The sequence below is a fragment of the Gallus gallus genome, chromosome 21 (genome assembly GCF_016699485.2).
Source record: "Gallus gallus isolate bGalGal1 chromosome 21, bGalGal1.mat.broiler.GRCg7b, whole genome shotgun sequence".
Classification (NCBI taxonomy): domain Eukaryota; kingdom Metazoa; phylum Chordata; class Aves; order Galliformes; family Phasianidae; genus Gallus; species Gallus gallus.
The window spans coordinates 6,668,681-6,686,815 of NC_052552.1; the positions used below are offsets into that span (position 1 = coordinate 6,668,681).

The 18,135-nt window shown below is 48.5% G+C and overlaps 1 protein-coding gene across 33 annotated transcripts in view; it reads left to right on the forward strand.

Annotated features, from left to right (window-relative positions):
* EIF4G3 (eukaryotic translation initiation factor 4 gamma 3) overlaps positions 1 to 18,135 on the forward strand; it is a 97,174-nt gene that overhangs the window by 63,406 nt on the left and 15,633 nt on the right. For 25 of the 33 annotated variants that reach the window (XR_005841484.2, XM_015297265.4, XM_015297266.4 and 22 more), the window contains 13 exons: positions 44 to 293; positions 1,445 to 1,602; positions 2,745 to 2,870; positions 3,822 to 3,932; positions 7,268 to 7,438; positions 8,451 to 8,648; positions 9,361 to 9,507; positions 9,791 to 10,027; positions 11,868 to 11,972; positions 12,910 to 13,042; positions 14,468 to 14,562; positions 15,486 to 15,579; positions 16,963 to 17,080. Coding sequence is in view for 32 of the 33 variants with exons in the window: in XM_015297265.4 (XP_015152751.2) it covers positions 44 to 293; positions 1,445 to 1,602; positions 2,745 to 2,870; positions 3,822 to 3,932; positions 7,268 to 7,438; positions 8,451 to 8,648; positions 9,361 to 9,507; positions 9,791 to 10,027; positions 11,868 to 11,972; positions 12,910 to 13,042; positions 14,468 to 14,562; positions 15,486 to 15,579; positions 16,963 to 17,080 (1,943 nt within the window). In the remaining variant the exon portion in view is untranslated. The remainder of the gene's footprint in view (positions 1 to 43; positions 294 to 1,444; positions 1,603 to 2,744; positions 2,871 to 3,821; positions 3,933 to 7,267; positions 7,439 to 8,450; positions 8,649 to 9,360; positions 9,508 to 9,790; positions 10,028 to 11,867; positions 11,973 to 12,909; positions 13,043 to 14,467; positions 14,563 to 15,485; positions 15,580 to 16,962; positions 17,081 to 18,135) is intronic. The other 8 variants (XM_015297269.4, XM_040651443.2, XM_040651446.2 and 5 more) reach the window with 1 other exon arrangement.

Genomic DNA, 18,135 nt, shown 5'->3' on the forward strand with positions numbered 1-18,135 from the left:
TGCAAGGGTTCTGACATCACCTCTGTGTTTGTGTCTGCTTCAGCCTAAAGTAGAGGAGGAGCTCTCGAGCGACAAAGTACTTGAATCTGAACAGGATAACATGAGCCATGGGTTTCAGCTGGAGAGAGACCCCTCTGAACTTAAAAAAGTGAAACCTGTGGAAGAGAATGGAGAGCAGGAGGCAGAGCCTGTCCGTAATGGTGCTGAGAGCATGTCGGAGGGAGAGGGGACCGACGCGACCTCGGGCTGCACGGAGGGCTCCGCTGAAGGGCCCCCACTGCAGTACAAGCCAGGTAAGCACGCTCCAGGCTCCTGCAGACTTCCTTGCCTTCTGCTGGGATTCACAAACCAATGGGCTGAGAGAAGCCACACACAAGCAGATACGGTTTTTAAGTAAGTGCTGTGAAAGTTCCAACTGGGTGCTACATGAGCGTGTGTTTGTGTGTATGTAGATTCAGTAGTTACCTGGCCAAACAGATCACTGGAATTGTAAGGAAAAGGAAAGAAGGAACACTTGATCATCAGCCCAGGCTCTGCTGCTGAGCTGTGGGTGTGAAGCTTTTCTGATTAAAATACATAGTGTGGGCTCAGAGGACAGTGGTGAGTGCCTTGTTCCTGGAGGTGGCCAAGGCTGCAGATGGGCCCTGGGCTGCCTGAGCTGGTGGGGCAGCCAGTCCACGACAGGGGTGGGGATGGATCACCTCTGAGGTCCCTTCTAACCCAGAGCCATCCTGTGAGTGTGACACTGTGCTCTTGTTGCTGGTCAGCGCTGGGTGCAGTCTGCGTGGGGGTGTTATTCACTGAGACCACCCGTAGTCCTGACCCTCTGGAGGTTCACCTTATTAAGAGAGACCTTGAGACATCTCACTTTGCAGTTGCTACCAATTTTTAAGCTATTTCTTATTCAAGTGGAGCTTCCTCAAAATAAATTACGTCATTTGCTTAGGAGCCTGGAAATTAAGTGTGTGAAACAAATTAAGGGAAGACCTTGAGAGGAGGTCTGCTTGAGGAGAGAAGAGGCTCCTGCAGGGATCAGGGTGCTGAGAACCCAAAACTAGCGATCAAGGACTGAAATAAAGAAATAAATACTTAACAGCAGATAGGAATGGACAGGTCAAAGCACAGCAACGCTACCTGGCATCCGTGAAGCACAAAGGTGGCATCTCCTGCAGATGTGAAGGGTAAAGTGAGATGACGTGGGCTCCAGTTGGGGTGGGTTATTAGTTCCGTATGGCGCTGGGCTGGCTGTGTGCCCCCGGTTGTTTATGTTCCTTTAACATGACGTATGTGCCTCTCCTCGCTGCCTGGCGGGCTTCAAAATTAAAATTCAAGTCCAACTTCCTACACAGCGTTAGCTGACTCTCCCCTTTGGATTTAACAGAAACGCGTCTTCAAGAGTGGAGGTTTTGCTCCCTGTGAATCTCAGCAGCTTCTCTCATTATAGAGCAGTGGAAGCCCCTGGACCCGGATGGGAAGAAGCAGTACGATCGGGAGTTCCTGCTGGACTTCCAGTTCATGCCTGCCTGCATCCAGAAGCCAGAAGGGCTGCCTCCCATCAGCGATGTGGTTCTCGACAAGGTGAGAGGAGAGCCCATCAAACAGGTGCGTGCAGTCCCTTTGGTTTCGTGGCTTTTCTTAATGAATTCAGATCTCTGATGCATGCTTTGTCCTTCACCTTTTTTTGGCAAAGACTTCTGTCAGGAAGGGGGAATACTTGGCTCGTGTCACATCACGAGATTTGTTGAGTAGTGAATGGGTGCAGACGATTTAAAATCTGAAGCACTGGTATTCTTAATGGTCTGTATCCTGGATTAAGTTATACTGGGTAGTTTTAAAATTGAAAATGCTGTCTTACAGCCATTAAGACCCAAGGATATTAGCAAAGCAAGAGCGAAAGGAGAGCCGTTGTCTTTTAAGAGTTCAATTCCACTGCTAGGGAAGCATAGCCCTGCTTGTGGGCAAGCTGTTGTTTTCCTCTGAAACAATTGTGTTGGTACTTACGAGCAGGTCTAATACACGATGATTAGTACCTTAGCTCTCAGAAAGCTTTGTGATTATAAGCAGCCTTTGTACAGGGGGGGAAAGGTACATCTGTACTAATATGCTTATTGAAGTTCTCGTTATCTGGGAGGGCTGCCAGCAAGACCCTGTTCCCATCTCTGTTAGAGCTGTGTAGTTTGGTGTAAGCGCAGCAGGCTCGTTTTAAGATTCAAGCACAGTTCAGGGTGTAGGTGATTCTCACGTGTAGAAATGTTTCTACTCCGAGTTTCACATCCAAATTGTGACAGACAGCATTGTTCCCAAAATGATTCCATCCACCCACTAGTTTTCTGTGCTGGCTTCTCACTGCTCTGTCTGCTCTTGGGCTGCCTGGGCTTGGCCAGCTGTCTCTTGTGTTAACACCACAGGGATTTGTTTGAGGGAAGGTGGCAGCTCTGGGATCCCGAAACAGCACTGCTGCATTTGCTGTGCACAGAATGGGCCTGTGCTGGCATAGCTTTATCTTCCTTAAATCATGTTCAGCTTTGAAATGTTTCTGAGCACCGCATATTTCCACAGTAGCCACCTGTGGAAGGCATTAAGCGTGCTTTTAGAGTAATGGGAGTGCATAAAACTTGCCTGGGTTGTTAAAAGCATCATTTGGATATTAAATATGAATATTATGGTTTAGCAGTCTGTAGAGCTGCAGTAGCTGCAGCACCCACTGACGAGGCTGTGTTTGTCTGCTCTGCTCTGCAACACAGGTCAACCAGCCCAAATTGCCCCTGAGAACTCTGGACCCTCGGATACTGCCTCGAGGCCCGGACTTCACACCAGCCTTCGCTGATTTTGGGAGGCAGCCGTCCGGTGGAAGAAACGTACCTGGAAGTGTGAGTTTTCCCCAGCTTGCTAATTTAACAACTGGTCTTGGCACTCATGGAGTCCATCCTCACATGTTTGGGCGTTTTCCAGTATTCCAGTGGTTCTGGTTTTGTCTGGCTTGAATGCAAGGGAGATATTTTCTTGTATGTCAGAGTTGAGGAAAATGGGCAAAACACTGTGGATGTTTTTAACTGGTACGTATTGCTCTTAACATGGACTTGGTCTCCTTCCTCTTTTTCTTCTTGAGAGGTGTGGAAGTGTATTTCCATACTGTGGATTTGTCAGTCACATGTGTGCAAGCGCCTGTACCTCATACAGCAATGTTACCGTACTTCGGTCACTTCATTCCTCATTTTTCTGCCCTTTCCTCTGCTTTCCTTTCACATTCTCTTCTTTGCCTTTTGCCTGGCTTTGCCCAAACCTTTCACCCTGCTTCTGAATTCCTCCTTTCTGTCTGTGCTGTTGTTGTTCTCAGGGCTGCAGCTGGGTCGGAGCTGCCTTATGTGCCGTCACTCATCTTCCATCTCTCTCTCTCTCTAAATACATTCAGTTTATCTACCTGGTTGCATCTAATAGCGCATCCATCTCTTACCATTCAAAACCACTGGTTCCAAAGACCTTCACTAAATAACCTTGACTTCTGAATGTGCAGATTTCCAAATTTCGGAGCCGAGCCCGGTGGTCGCACTGCAGACCTTGAGTTGCTGTAATGTTTCTGGTTTGGGAGCAGTCTTTGGCTGGTTCCTCGGTGCTGGGGCACACGTCCTTGTCTTCGAGTAGCTTCGATGTCGTGGTTTGTCTCACAGCACGGCGCAGTCCCGAGGCAGTGCTGCTCTTTGAGGTCGCCATCGCTTGCCATGTTCAGTGATGCCGCAGTGGGCTGCAGGTTGTGCCCGGCGCTGTCCGTCTTTCTGCGTGGCACCTCGGTGACACCGCTGTTGCTCTTTCTCTTTTCACAGGCCTGCAAAGTGCAGAGCGGCCCTGGATTGCCGTCCCTGGCTCGGTGCGGTTCCCCAGCATGCCCTCTCTTGGTCTCGCCTCACCCACCACTGAGGAACCTGCCAATAGGGGTAAGCCTCATCCCCCCTTCTTTCCCCGTCTTTGCACCTTTTTGTAGAGTGGTTTTTTTTTCCCCTTAATGCCCACTGTTGATAATGAACCACCAGCAGAAAGCTTTACAAAAAGGTGCAACATTGTTTTAAAAGAACCAAAAAAAAAAAAAAAAAAAGAAACAAGACTTGCATTGTACCCCTCTAGGCAGTCTTCAGTGGTGGGTGGGACAGCACCAGCTGAGGGCATGCTGGGACGTTGGCCTGAGCGGGATCCACGAGGGGTCTGCACTTTGCAGACCTATGGAAAGGGGGAGAAAAGGTAAGTGCTGCTTGCCCCGTCCATTTGGAGCATCCCGCACATAACATACATCCTACATCCGCGCCTCGAAGGGCAGCGCCTCTCTTTGCATCTTCTTGAGGAGGGCCGGAAGGGGACATTGCTTGACGAGCGGCTGTCCTGCAGTGTTGGTGTGAAGGATGAGCGCTTTTTGGCCCAAGCAGAGGCAGCCATTACCTCGTGGCGCATGGCAAAGCCCGTGTGTACGCTGTCTGCCCGCTTGGCCGTCCCGCCTCTGCAGAGGCCATGCTCATACGCCATCGCAGCCCACCGTCTGCTCCTTGCCCTCGAAATAACATTGAGCAGCTCTGTGCTAACAAGTTTACGGCGCGTGGAAATCTTTTATTTTGCTTCCTTGGCTTTGTCTTTCCTCCCTTCTTTTCCTTTAAATGTTTTGTGTGACTGTTTTCAGACCGTAACAAACATCAGTTCAGACCGGATCAGAAGTGCTGTCACACAGCAATGAAACACTTTTTGCTGTAGGGAAGAAGTAGAGGTAGAGCTGGGTGCCACAGTCCCTCAGTCCCTCGGCTGTGCACATCCCTGCTGGCAGACTGGGCTCCCCATAGGATGCTGCTGCTCCTGGGAAGCTGCATTGCCAGGCTCTGTGCTCCCCTGGAGGGCAGCTGTTCCTGGCTTCCACCTGTCCCTGAGGGAGCAGCAGCTCCATAATTTCTTGGATGCTGTTACACCATTACTGCAGATGGAGAGTAGGAGGTGTGAGGCTTTTGCTCCTCAGCAGGATCTCTGCCCGTGCCTCTGTCTGCTCTCCTTTTTGCCCCTGTTGATCTGGAGGACAGGTAACATAGATTAATTAGCAGTATCTGCTAAGTGCCTTTGGCAGAAAATGTGAGTGCAGCACAAGCTGTAGTGTTACGGAATTGCTGTTTATGGGGACTGGGCTGCAACAGGAGGCCAGGTGTGAGCTCGGTGCCTCTTCCATTTGCTGCTTTGTAAATTTGGAACAAAAAATAGGCAGCTCTTCCTCTTCAAAGTTTGTGTTTCGTATGTTTCATCTCACGCTCAAAGCAGGCCTCTGTTCACTTTTAAAACCTAAACTAACACTCAGCTAGTTTGAACCAAATTTATTTGCACGTATTAAAAAAAAAAAATCTTAAAGCCTTTGTTTTAATAATGCCTGTAGAGGTCTGGTGTCAGAGGCAGACAGATTGGAGAGAGCTGTGAGGACAGCCTGCATCTCCCCCTGCACCACGCTGATGTTCTGCGAGGTGTGCCGTCAGTTTGGATAGATGTGATCAGTGCCTGCGGGGCAGCTGTGTGCTCAGGAGCTGCACCCTGTGTCTTGGTGGTCCCTTGGGTCAGGGGCACCTCAGTGTGAGAGACATGGGACAGCTGCTGCTTGTCTCTCTTTTGGGGCAGAGATTGGCCCAAGCCTTTGTGCTCCTGGGGTGCGTGGCCAGCCTGAGCCTTCTGTGGCCACAGGGGTGTGTAATGAGGTCTGGTGCGTCTGGCTGGCGGCAGCTGCTTGTCTGTTCCTTTTTTTGTCTGGTTTTTCAGTGGGAAGGAAGCTTCCTCGTCCCATGGCTGCACATTCGTGGCATGGTGCTTGTCTGGGCAGTGCCCGTGGCTGCAGATGGCACCAAGCGATGCAGGCACAGAGCTGTGCACCTGCTGAGGATGGGTGGGCATGGAAGGGGCTGCAAGAATGACCCACAGCTGCTTTGTGTCTGACTCCAAGGGGAGCTGCGCTGCGTTGTTGTACTGCTCTATTCTTGGGAGCTTGGTTTCTCGTATGGCTCCGTTCCAATCATGGTGTGCACCCAGGAAGCTTTGCATGGAGCCCCATGTCCGTGGGGTGCAATGGGACCTGGCTGCGTGTGCAGCCCTCTTCCATCCGTGCCTACAGAGCGTGTTGTGGCATAAGGCCGTTGCCTTCTGACAACATCCCAACCTCGCTGAGCTGCGCGGTTCAATCACAGATAGAAGTTAACAGAGGGTGGGTTTCTTGTTTTCAGTTGTGCAAAAGTGAGTTTGGGGCCATTATGTGGCATGTGAGGCAACATCTGAGGTCACTTCCCATGTGCATTCAGTGCAGCTGTTAGAATAATGGAGATGGTTGGGCCTCTGCAGCGCTGGCTCTGTAGCTTTGCTGAACAAAGACGTGCTTTAATGGTTTGCACAGAGCTTCCTGCTGGCCAATGAAGAGATTAGTTACTTCTGTTGAAAAGAACAGGTTTTGATAATGGAATTTTTCTGCGCTAATTTTTACATCAAGTTAAGAGGTTTCTAATAAAAGAGTTCGGAAATGAGAGCACCACAGGGAAAAAACAACCTCAGTGTGATGTGTTTAGTCCTTAGCAGTTCCCAGATGATGGGTGGGGAGTTTGTGGGCACAGCTGGTGGGAATCTTCCCCACTGCTGGTGGCTCTCACACTGATGTGGGGATGGACAGTGCGTGTCTCTTTCTCCTGTGAAGCTGCAGAGCTCAATCCATAGCTGTTAGGATTCATGTTTCTGCAGTGCAGGAGCAACACCGGTGCTCTGTTCATTGCGTTTTATATAATTCCTGTCCTAAAATGGCTCTCTTGCCTCTTACTGAAGCTCCAGTAAGACTGAGTGTTTTGGCAGAGCTGCTGATTAGTCACTGCCTAATTGCTTGAAATGACACGTTTGAAACGCACCGGTAAGGACGTACCTAATCCTTCAGTACCTGTTTGCAGCGATACCTCGGTGACGCAGTTCCTGGTTTCCATGAGGCCGGGTTCAGTCCCACAGTGCTTCTGTAGCATCTGGGCACGGCAGAGGTGCTGAGCGCGGCCCCGTAGGCAGCAGTCGGCCCCATCTGTTTTGGGAAGGGCTGCTGAGAGAAGTGTGCTCAGTGCACACGCGGTCCCTGCAAGCAGCTGCAGCGCTGCGTGGTGCGGAGGGAGCCCTGAGCATCCCAGGACGTGCTGGTGACTGACCTGCTGCCTTCAGCGCCCGCTGTCACGTGCCCTGGAGTGCTCTCAAGGCCTGTGTTTAAAAGGGGATATAACAAGGAATGTTTTTGTCCTAGTTGTTGAATGTTGGACCGAGGAGATCTCAGCCGGGCCAGAGGAGGGAGCCCAGGAAGATTATCACGGTGTGTGTGAAGGAGGATGTCCACCTGAAGAAGGCAGAGAACGCCTGGAAGCCGAGCCTGAAACGGGAGAACCAAACTGAGGACCCCGAAAATGTCAAAACCCAGGTGAGAGAGTAGCCAGCACTGCTCCACGCATGGCTGTCCATAACCAAGGAGAGGGGTTAGTTTGCCTTGGCTGTTGTGTAAGGGCAATGAATTCCACTCTGAATTGCAGCTTTCCTCTGCCTTTATCTTTTCTTTTCATGTGTTTATTCTTGACTTAGAGTTTAAATGGCAGTCCTGTACATGGAGAGTTTAAATGGCGAACACCAGACAACCTACTACCTCTCATCCAGGCTTGTTTTTCTAATGCTGTTGAATGTTTCTGACTCCATTCTACAGCAAACAACCTTAAGCCTTCAGCACAGAACTTGCTTTTCATCCCCTTTAAGACTGCATTTCTGTACTGAGCATCAGCCACACTCAGGTTCCTCTGTGGGAGTTCCCCAGCTCGTGCTGCCCAGCGCAGTCGTGCTTTCTCTGAAGCTTTCTCTGTGTCCTTCTCCCCCTCCTTCCCTTCATGGGGCAGCCACTGTAGGTGAGGTATTTGCCTGGTGGTAAAGCTTCTAATTCCTCGGATAAGTGGAGATAGTCCTGGAGGATACTGGGATTCTGTCCTCAGGGCTAACAGGAGCTTTGTTGACCTAATTATCATCAGGATAGTTTTTTCCTTAACGCCTTAAATACGGAAAAAGTTGATTGCCTCTGGCTGAGGGAGGAGATACCCGCTCCCTGTTAATTCATGTTTTGTAGCTGAATTGATAACTAAGAAGAATATTTCAGTTGGGTGACAGCAGGGCTTTGTGCCTCGGTTGTGCTTGAAAAGAAAGTGCTTGGATGTTCCCAGAACCCGGTGCTGCGGTCCTGAGCTGTGGCAGTCCATGTGGCAGCTGTGGCAGCTAGCTCGGGGCTGGAGCTGAAATGCACACAAATGAGTGTTTGCATGTACCTCAACGTTGCAAAAGTTCCTACAGCACCTCTTCTCTATTCTCCTCAAAAATGCATCCTAGCTCATTCCCGAAAGCCACCGTGTGCCTGTTCGGTTGGTGCTGCTCTTCAAGGCTTGTCTGTTGTTTAGGAGCTGTTCCGCAAGGTACGAAGCATCTTGAACAAGCTGACTCCCCAGATGTTCAATCAGCTTATGAAGCAAGTCACAGACCTGACGGTAGATACTGAAGAGAGGCTAAAAGGAGTCATCGACCTGGTCTTTGAGAAGGCTATTGATGAGCCAAGCTTCTCAGTGGCGTACGCAAACATGTGCAGGTGTCTCGTGACGGTAAGAGCTGCCCAAGGCCAATGGGAATCATTCCTTGGGGTGAGCGCTCTGCACTTTATCCCCACGCACCGATAGGCAGTCATATAAGCATGGCAAGAGCAGCACTGAATGTTAAATTTCTGAACTTAAAGAATTTACACTGCGGATTTCTTCCTCTATGTTCATTAGCCATGGCAAGCTTTGCTTGGAGTGACACACTGCTTGGAGTGGAGGACACCGAGCACTTTGCTGTGCCTGGCTGTGAGATGCTATGAATCACATTTAGAAAGTCTGTTTTCTCCCTGTCATTTGGAAGGGGAGCCCAAGGTGCAGAGCTGGGCTAGCTTTCAGACGCTGACTTTGGGACAAAGCAGCCCGTCCTCCCCCAGCAATGATTTCCATGGCATGACGTGAAGGAGCGTGGCCCCAGGGTCTTTGATGTGCAATAGCAGTGTTTTCAAGCAGTGAGACTTTTTAAAGGGTTTAGTGAATGGAAGTGTAATCTGTCTCTGGGCAGAGGTGGTGCCAGCCAAATTTTGAGTGTGACTTTCTATATGGAAATCATGCTGGAAATCATGGTGTGGTGCTTAACTTTGCACGGTCGCGGCCGTGCAAAGTCGCACTGCTGAACACTGAGTACGTAATAAAGTGTAATGGGTGGCTTACAGCAAATCTTGCTTGTGTGTGGACTTTCTCTGTACTTGTGCTGAAGTTTTGCTTCCTCTTACTGCAGCTGAAAGTGCCCATGGCAGACAAACCTGGGAGCACAGTAAACTTCCGCAAGTTGCTGTTAAATCGCTGCCAGAAGGAATTTGAAAAGGACAAAGCTGACGACGATGTCTTTGAAAAGAAGCAGAAAGAACTTGAAGCTGCTACCACTGTAAGTGGAATATTTCCCCACAGACACTCGAGAGCCCTCAGAAAAGGATCTCTTTTGAAGGCTGCAGCCAATGTGGGGGAAATATCAGAGTACTTTCATTCTGTCACTGTGGCTGAATGTAATAAATATTTGCCTTGATGGGTGTTCAGAGCAGTCGCTTTTTGTCTCTTAGGAGAAAAAGAGTAAACAGGAGCAACAGCAACTGTGATTGTAAAACTGGCTCTTTGGAAGAGTACTGTGCTCTTTGAACATGCTTTTTAGAGCTGTTTTTTTTGCTTTACAGACAGAGGAGAAGACACGGCTCCATGATGAGCTGGAAGAGGCCAAGGACAAAGCCCGGCGGAGATCCATTGGGAATATAAAATTCATTGGTGAGCTTTTCAAACTGAAAATGCTGACGGAGGCGATCATGCATGACTGCGTGGTAAAGCTGCTAAAGAACCACGATGAGGAGTCCCTCGAGTGCCTTTGTCGTCTGCTGACTACCATTGGCAAGGACCTGGACTTTGAGAAAGCAAAGGTAGGGCAGGGCCAGGAGCAAGAGATGAGGCTGTGTGGGCAGGGGTGGAAAAACGGCTGTAGGGTTTTTTTTGTTTGAGGATCTTTTTTTCCTCTGGATTTTTTTTGTACGGCACGAGGAAATCATCTACTCTTCTGTGCACATTTCGTCACCGCCTGGCCTTGCTCCTGCCTCCTACCCCTGGCTCATAGATTCTGTGCCGTTTGCAAAGCTGGTTTCAGTTGCAACTTGTTCCCAAGCGTTTAATCCAAGTTCACATTCTTAAAGTGCTCAACGTATGCTGTGGGTTCCTAAAACATTATGTTGTTTCTAAAAGGCGAAACCGATTTCTTTTCCATGGAGGGTTTGTAGAAATCTACCATTAAATGTATTGTTTTGGGTTACATTTAAAAAAAAAAAACCCTCGTGAGCTGCCCAAACCTGAAACTTGGCGGGTGCATTCATTCTGTGTCATCATCTCCAGCTGTGCTGGAATAAAGCAGCTGTTTTGCAACTCTGCTGCTCCAGTGTCCTCCTGCTGACTTTCCAATAAATGTATATCTAGCAGAGAGCATCGTGCACTCCATGGGCTGCTATTGGCGCAGGCAGGCTGCTTCTCCTTTGCAAAAGCTTGGGATGAAAAAGCACTGAAGGCTTTTGCCAGAAATCAGTCAGACTCAGCCCTGGAAATGAACCGAGCTAATTGCTTTCAGCTGCTCTGCAGAGGGAGGAGTGCTCTTACAGTGCCGGATTGCAGGGATCACAGCAAGTCAGTCCTGATCCACACAGGGACTCCTTGGAGAAGCTGTTTCCCAAACTGCTGTGTGGGGCATTACCTGAAGCAGTGTAGTTTGCTGCTCATCCCCCAGACTGAATACCTTGCATCAGGAAATAGCAGCGTGTGCACTGTTGGTGCAGGTTTGAAAGTGCCAGAAAGAGGGATTCAAATTTCTCCACGTGCTTTGGGAAGAAAACAGGGTCTGACTTCTGAGCAGTATCTGAGGTCATGCTGCATGAATCCTGGACGCTGCTTCAGCCTTTGTTAGCATGGAAATGGCGTAACAGCGGCCTTGGTGTGCAGCTGGGGCTGCAGCCCCATGTCCTGTCCTTGTGGTTGTTCTTGCTATCAGGACTGAACGAGAATCCCTCATTTCACAGAGCAGATGCTGTGTTACGCGTTGCTATTGAAGCTGAAGTGGCAGTGAGTTATAATTAAAGGTTCTGAGACAAGTCCACTTCAGATATTTTTCCTGTCATTCATGTCTTTGGAAACCTTTGCTCAAATGGCTGAAACTTTCCAGAGCAAGGTTGGAACCAAATTTTAGTAGAGTTTTTCCTGTTTGTGTAGGTGTAAGGAAAAGGACTCAGCAGGTTTTTGATGAGGGGAAGGGGAAACATTTTATAAAACTGCCTTTACACGTTTTAAAACAACTGCAGCTACCATAGAGGAACAGAAGGCTTTGTGGAGCCTGGCAGGCCAAATCCAGACCTAGCAAAGGCTTTGTGACGCCGCTTTGTCTTAGTGAAGATTTGGCTTCTTCACTTTGTGACTTTGTGGAAGAAAAGCCATAAGATGGCATGTAACACTTGTGGGATTCTGAACTACAGCTCTGCCTGTGAAACAGCTTCATGCTGTGCGTCTGCTCTCTCTTTGCCTGTTGACCCCAACTGGGACGGGTTGGGGAGGTGTAAAGCAACAGAACAGTGCAGGGGTTTTGTGTTGAACACACCCCGAGGAGCAGGCCGGGTCCCAGCTGTGCTGCTGGCACAGAGGTGCTGCAATCCAAACCCGCTGCGTCCCAACAGAGGGGGTGTTTTTTATTTTCTTCCAACGTACACTGATGACGCTTCTCTTGTGTAGCCTCGCATGGACCAGTATTTTAATCAGATGGAGAAGATTGTGAAAGAGAGGAAAACGTCTTCAAGGATTCGGTTCATGCTGCAGGATGTGATAGACCTAAGGCTGGTAGGTACCAACCCAACAAGTAACAGAGCACGTTCTCTTGCTGGAACTGCCCTCACATGAGATCAGGCAATACAGTATTTACAGGGTGAGATCTGTACCCTTTGTCATTCAAGAGTTTGGCTGTTCAGTAAGGATTGTCTTTTTTGTCTTAGTAAAGGGCGAGGCTGGCAGACAGGTGTAATACTTTACTAATGCTGGCTGTTCTGGTTCAGCTAACTAAGCTGCAGAAATGACAAACTGGAGACCATTTGGTGCAGGCGTGGAGCAAACGGGGATCTGCCCGTGTTGTAATCAAGCAAGGGTTTTGAACAGAGCCTAAGTGTTATACCTGGGCTCTCAGTGAAGAGGGCTTCTCAGCATAGGGTTCCCTATAGCAGGTTGCTCAGGAGGGCTTCTGGGTGAGTCTTGAATATCTCCAGAGAAAGAGACTCCACCACCTCTCCAGGCAGCCGGTTCCAAGGCTCTGTCACTTCTGTATTTTCAGATGTTCATATTTTTTCCTCAGCCTTGAAGGAAGAACTCCAATGAACGGTGCCAGTAGTAAGCAGGGAGAGAACCACAGCACCCTCCCTCTAGCCCGTCTCTTTCCTCTTAACCCAGAAAGACTGGAAATCTGGAAATGTGCAAGTTGCTAGGGGTTTAAAATGTCTGGAATTCAGTCGTGCCTCCTCACAGTTAGGTCTTCACTGCAGCCTTCAATCCAATAGACACGCTACAGCCAATGTGACGGAGTGTACAGCTCTGACCCTGGTGCTGGGATAACCATGTCAGCAGCATGAGCCAACTCCGCAGAACTTCCCACAGTCCCTTGGAGTGCAGCCTCACTAACACGTCACAAGGTTTAGGGAGGTTTAGGCCTCATTCAGTGTGCTCAAAATAAGCCGTTTACGATGCTTCACTCCCAGAAATGTCACAAGCACGTTTGTTTCTCTCTCAGTGCAACTGGGTTTCACGGAGAGCAGACCAAGGCCCAAAGACTATTGAGCAGATTCATAAAGAAGCCAAGATAGAAGAGCAGGAAGAACAGAGGAAGGTCCAACAACTCATGACCAAAGAGAAGAGGAGACCAGGTAAAATAAATGTCAGGTTTTTCACTTCACTCATTTCACATCCAGTGACCACAGCCAGAATCCTATAGAAAATAAATAAGTCCTTTTTTTTTTTTCCAAAATGCAGTGAGCAAAGGGATTTGGGGCCGTATCATAGCTGAGGTTGGAAGAGGAACAGATGCACCATGGATTGGGTGTGTTTTGGACAACTCCCTTGGTTAAAAAAAAAAAAAAAAAAGCATCACAGGCTAGTAGTGCTTGGGTTTCATGTTCATGCAAGCCATGCCAGAAGTCTGTTCTAACAAGTTCCTATCCGGGAGCCAGATTTGCCATCCATTTCTGTGTACAGCAGCATTTAATTTCAAGAGAATAGCATCTGATTTCAAGAGTAACCATGTTGTCTTTAGCACTTAAAGTTGTGAGGTGTTAACTCTGCATGAGAAAGTGTTTTAGCATCACCTTAGATTGCTACCAGCTCTTGGAGTTGACACTGCCTGAAGATGAATGTAAAGTGACTGATGCTTTTAAAGGCGTAGGACTAAAGCAGGCAAACCTTCTTGGTTTCTGAGGCGTTGTGGTCCCTTCTGTGAAAACAGAGAATAAAGAAAATACGCACAGACTTTGTTTCTGCTAGCCTGAAATTGTTGTCAGTAGAAGATAGGGAACTGCTTGGATAGTTCTGTGCCTCGACTGTCTCTGGCACTGTTGAAATCTGTGCAGTGAGTGCAGGCTTTGGTTAGCCAAGGCATGTCTTCTGCTCCTTTGTTGAGCTTGTTAACACACAGTATGTGCAGCCATACTGAAGCAGCATGAGTGTGGACTGAGAAATTGTTCTGTAAACAGGAACCTGCCTTGAAAAATACTACTTTTTTTTTTTAATGTTCTGACTGTTTTTTAACAATAGCAAGGCAGACTTAGATATGTCATGTTAATCCAAAGAAATGTTCTGAAGGAGGTGATTTAGAATCATAGAATCACTCAGGTTGGAAAAGACCTTAAAGATCATTGAGTCCAACCACAACCCAACCATACTACCATAACTAATAACCCTCTGCTAAATCGTGTCCCTGAGCACCGCATCCAAATGGTTGTTAAACACATCCAGGGATGGTGACTCAACCACCTCCCCGGGAAGCCCATTCCAGTGCTTAACAACCCTTTCTGTAAAGAAGGACCCAACACTTGGTCCTATTGAAACTCATACAGTTAACCTTGGCCCATCGATCCAGTCTATTCAGGTCCCTCTGTAGTGCCCTTCTCCCCTCAGGCAGATCAATGATCCCTCCCAACTTGGTGTTGTCTGCACAGAACTGTGGTCAGACTCAGCAAAAACGTGCCATCTTCTTTTCTTCCTCGTTATGAACTGGGAGATGATCACCCACAGTCTCCCAGGGCACCATGGGGCTGGCAGAGAGGAGCTGAAGGCAGTGTGTTTGTTGCCTGCAGGTGTCCAGCGGGTTGATGAAGGTGGATGGAACACTGTGCAGGGGACAAAGAACAGCAGAGTGCTGGACCCTACCAAGTTTCTTAAAATCACCAAGGTAGGTGCCAGCACAGGACTCATTCAGAGCAACAAGGTGCTAAGTCTTACCTGGTTGCATTTGTCTGTCTCACCAAGGAGAATTCTGACATAAATGGGTGTTTCCCAGATGTTCCTGTATTAGTGGCTCTGTGCCTGAGTTTTCCCTCAGTGTCCAGATGCTCAGAGAACAGTAAAGCAGAACCTGGACAGACTATAGCCCTTCTGCAGATCAAGCTCAGTTTGTTTCTTGTGAAAGTCATAAAACAGTCTTCAAAACTTAATTTAGAAGAGCAATTCAGCCTGCTTTTATCTGGGCTTACAGCTCTCCTGGGAAAAGTCCTTCTGCTCTGTTTAATGCAAGTGCAATACAAATAGACCGAGGTCCCCAACTGCTGCACTGTTAGAAGGTGAGAAGAGTTCGCACAAAGAGATCTTCAGGATCATGACCTCTTCATCAATAAATTCACCTACTGAGCACTGTAAAATCAGTGTTCTCTTCTTGTCAGACACTGCTGTTCCCTCCAAATTCTGCAGCGTATTGTTGTTTTTAGCCCTTTGAATCCTACTACTGTGCGGATTCACCCCAAGGATGTTCCTGGTGTGTGGAGTGGACTGTACAGCTGTTTTAATCATCATAACAAACTGAACATCTTCCAAGTACTGATATGTGGTACTTTTTCCTCCTTATGGAACTTCGTAATTTCTAAAGAGATAAAGATCATGGTCATTATGAGAGTCTTTCACTGACACTTGGGAAGAGGCTGTTTGTAATGACCTTTGTTGGTTGCGTCCTCTGTTCTTGACTAGAGATCAGTCTTCCAAAAATGCATTTAAGCGTGTTTCAGTATTCAAAAGGTGGACACTTTCATAAAGTAAATACTCCATCTATAAACAAGAAGCAAAATGTTCCCCTGTAACCATATATCCTGATGTGTTTTACAGCCCACAATAGATGAGAAGATTCAGCTTGTGCCTAAAGCCCAGTTGGGCAGCTGGGGAAAAGGCAGCAGTGGTGGAGCAAAGGCAAGCGAGATGGGTAAGTAGGGACACATCCTCACCCTCTGCCTTTCTACCAGCTGTCAGAGAACACCTTCAGAATGTCTTAGAATCTAAATATGGTAGAATCACCAAGGTTGGAAAAGACCTCTAAGACCATACAATCCAACCATTCACCTAGCACCAATATTTTCCCACTAAACCACGTCCCTCAGTACAACATCTAGACGTTTCTTGAACACTTCTGGGGACAATGATTCAATTGCATCCCTGGGCAGCCCGTCCCAGCCCCTGACCACTCTTTCAGAGAAGTTGTTTTTCCTAACATCCAACCTGAACCTCCGCTGGTGCAACTTGAGGCCATTGCCTCCTGTTCTATCACTAGTTAGGTGCAGCAGAGGCCGACCCCACCTCTCTACATCTCCAGAAAGGAGGCTGTGGTGAGTGGTGAGGTCTCCCCTGAGCCTCCTCCAGACTTACGCATCTCAGCTCCCTCAGCCACTCTCTTTAGGACTATGCACCAGACCCCTCACAGCTCCATTCCCCCAGCTCCAATACCGACCTGTGCCCAGCCATCAGCTGGATGTAACTATTCATTGCCACTCTGTGGGCCTGGCCCTCAGCCAGCTCTTTACCTGGCAGAGAGTGTACCTGTCCCAGCCATGGGCTGCAGCTTCCCCAGGAGAATGCTGTAGTCTAGGTAGACTACGTCAGCAGCCCTTCTCTCATCTACCAGGCGGGTCACTCCACCATAGAAGGTTGGTCGGGCAGGATCTGCCTTTCATGAACCCATGCTGTGTAGCCCCAGTCCCCCGCTGTCCCATGCGTGCTGTGTGATCTCCCTCAAGATAACTGCCCATTTAGCTCTGAAGAGGAAATTGTGCTGCACTTGGGTCTGATGTTGAGTGGTGCAAGAGAGATGTTCACAGGGGCTCTGAGTTGAGCACAGCTCAGGGTGTCTGTGCCGATCCTGTCACAACAGGAGTTTCTTACAGCCTCTCCTCTGTGCAGCTTCAAGCAGCAGAGGGACTGGTGACAGTGGGTTAGCACCTCTGCCGCTCCGCGTGCGCACTGCTGCTTGTGACAAATAGCACAGTCTCATTGTTTCTTGCCCTGAGAGAAGAATCCCTCCTTTCGTTTTTATTTATTTATGTGTTTCTTTAGGGTGGGAGTGTTGTTTTGGGGTGTTTTATAAGCAATCAGATGGAGAAGACTCCACCAGCACTAATTAGCACTAAGCAGGTGCGTCCCCCTGCTTTGCCTCCAAAGGCAAAGGATAAGTGGAGCAGGAGCTGCCCTTTCCCACTGGTTCCCTCCCCATCTCTCTGAAAACAGGCTGCTTAAATGCCTTTGTGATGCTGAGGTGTCGGCAGCTACTGACCTTGCCTTTCCTCTTCTCTGTGTTGTCTTTGTGGTCTCCCAGACTCCTTACGACCAAGTGCCACTAGTTTGAACAGATTTTCCGCACTGCAGCCTCCAGTCTCATCTGTATCTGCCTCATCTGCATCCTCAGAACTAGATTCTCGCAGGGCCTTAACGAGGTAAGGTTTGCTCTGCCAATGAGGTTTCCCTTATGCTTGCCCTTCTCGTTCACTGCTCTAGTTTCTGGAAGCACACAGAACAATGAGAGTTTCACGAAGCTTCCAGGAATGGTGGGGTCATTTTTCCCCATGTGTACTTTGAGCTAACTTAAAATTCATTCATCTTTCATAGTATTATACGAGAGGCAAGTGGTATTAAATTTTAAAGAAGTTATGAATGTTTTAGCTTCCACGTTGCAGTCACCCTTTCTAAAGGACACGTGTGTCAGCGGTTCGTAACGCAGTCAGAAATGTTCAGATAAAGCGTTTGCAATAAACAGGTACAGAAGTTGAACTCAGTGGTCATGTGTTCAGCCAGGTCACTGGATTTGTTGATCCAACAAACATGCTTAAAGCCTTACACAGATGTAGCAAGGCTCTCAGAGCTCTCTGGCTGTCCCTAGTCCCTTCCCACCAGCTGTGACCGAGCCTGCCCATGCCCCTGCTTCATGCATACACGAGGCCGTGCAGTTCTCATGCACCTGATTTCACTGGGACTGCAGCCACTCCAGCCTGTATCATGGAACATGAATTAATCCTTAATAATGTATTACCTTGGGACATACTTTATAAATGTGCAGTTCATTTGAAGTGTCATTAGCTCTTCCTTGCAGTACACACCAGCCAGTATGCTGTTGCATTGATTTCTTGGTTGCATTCCCTCCTCCTTCACATACAGCTCTCATTACCTGGAGGCTGTTCCGTTTTGGCTCTGTTTGAGGCCGTTTTTCAGTAAATGAGTAAAAATACACCACCACTTTACAGTGAGACAGTGCCTTTACATCACAGACTTCACCACTGCACATTTAAAATGGGTGCTGTAATGACTTCAGTGCTTTTCCATGGGTTCTCTGGCTCTGCCTGCCCTCCGTGTGCGCTGGGTGTGTTCATGCATCTCTGAGACTTGTGGTTATAATCAGTGGAGCTACAGCTGTGAAAAGTTGAGACAGCAGTCCTGTTGGATTGAGGATCTATCATTACCAGGACCGCGAGCTGGGGTTACTCATGCTGTGACC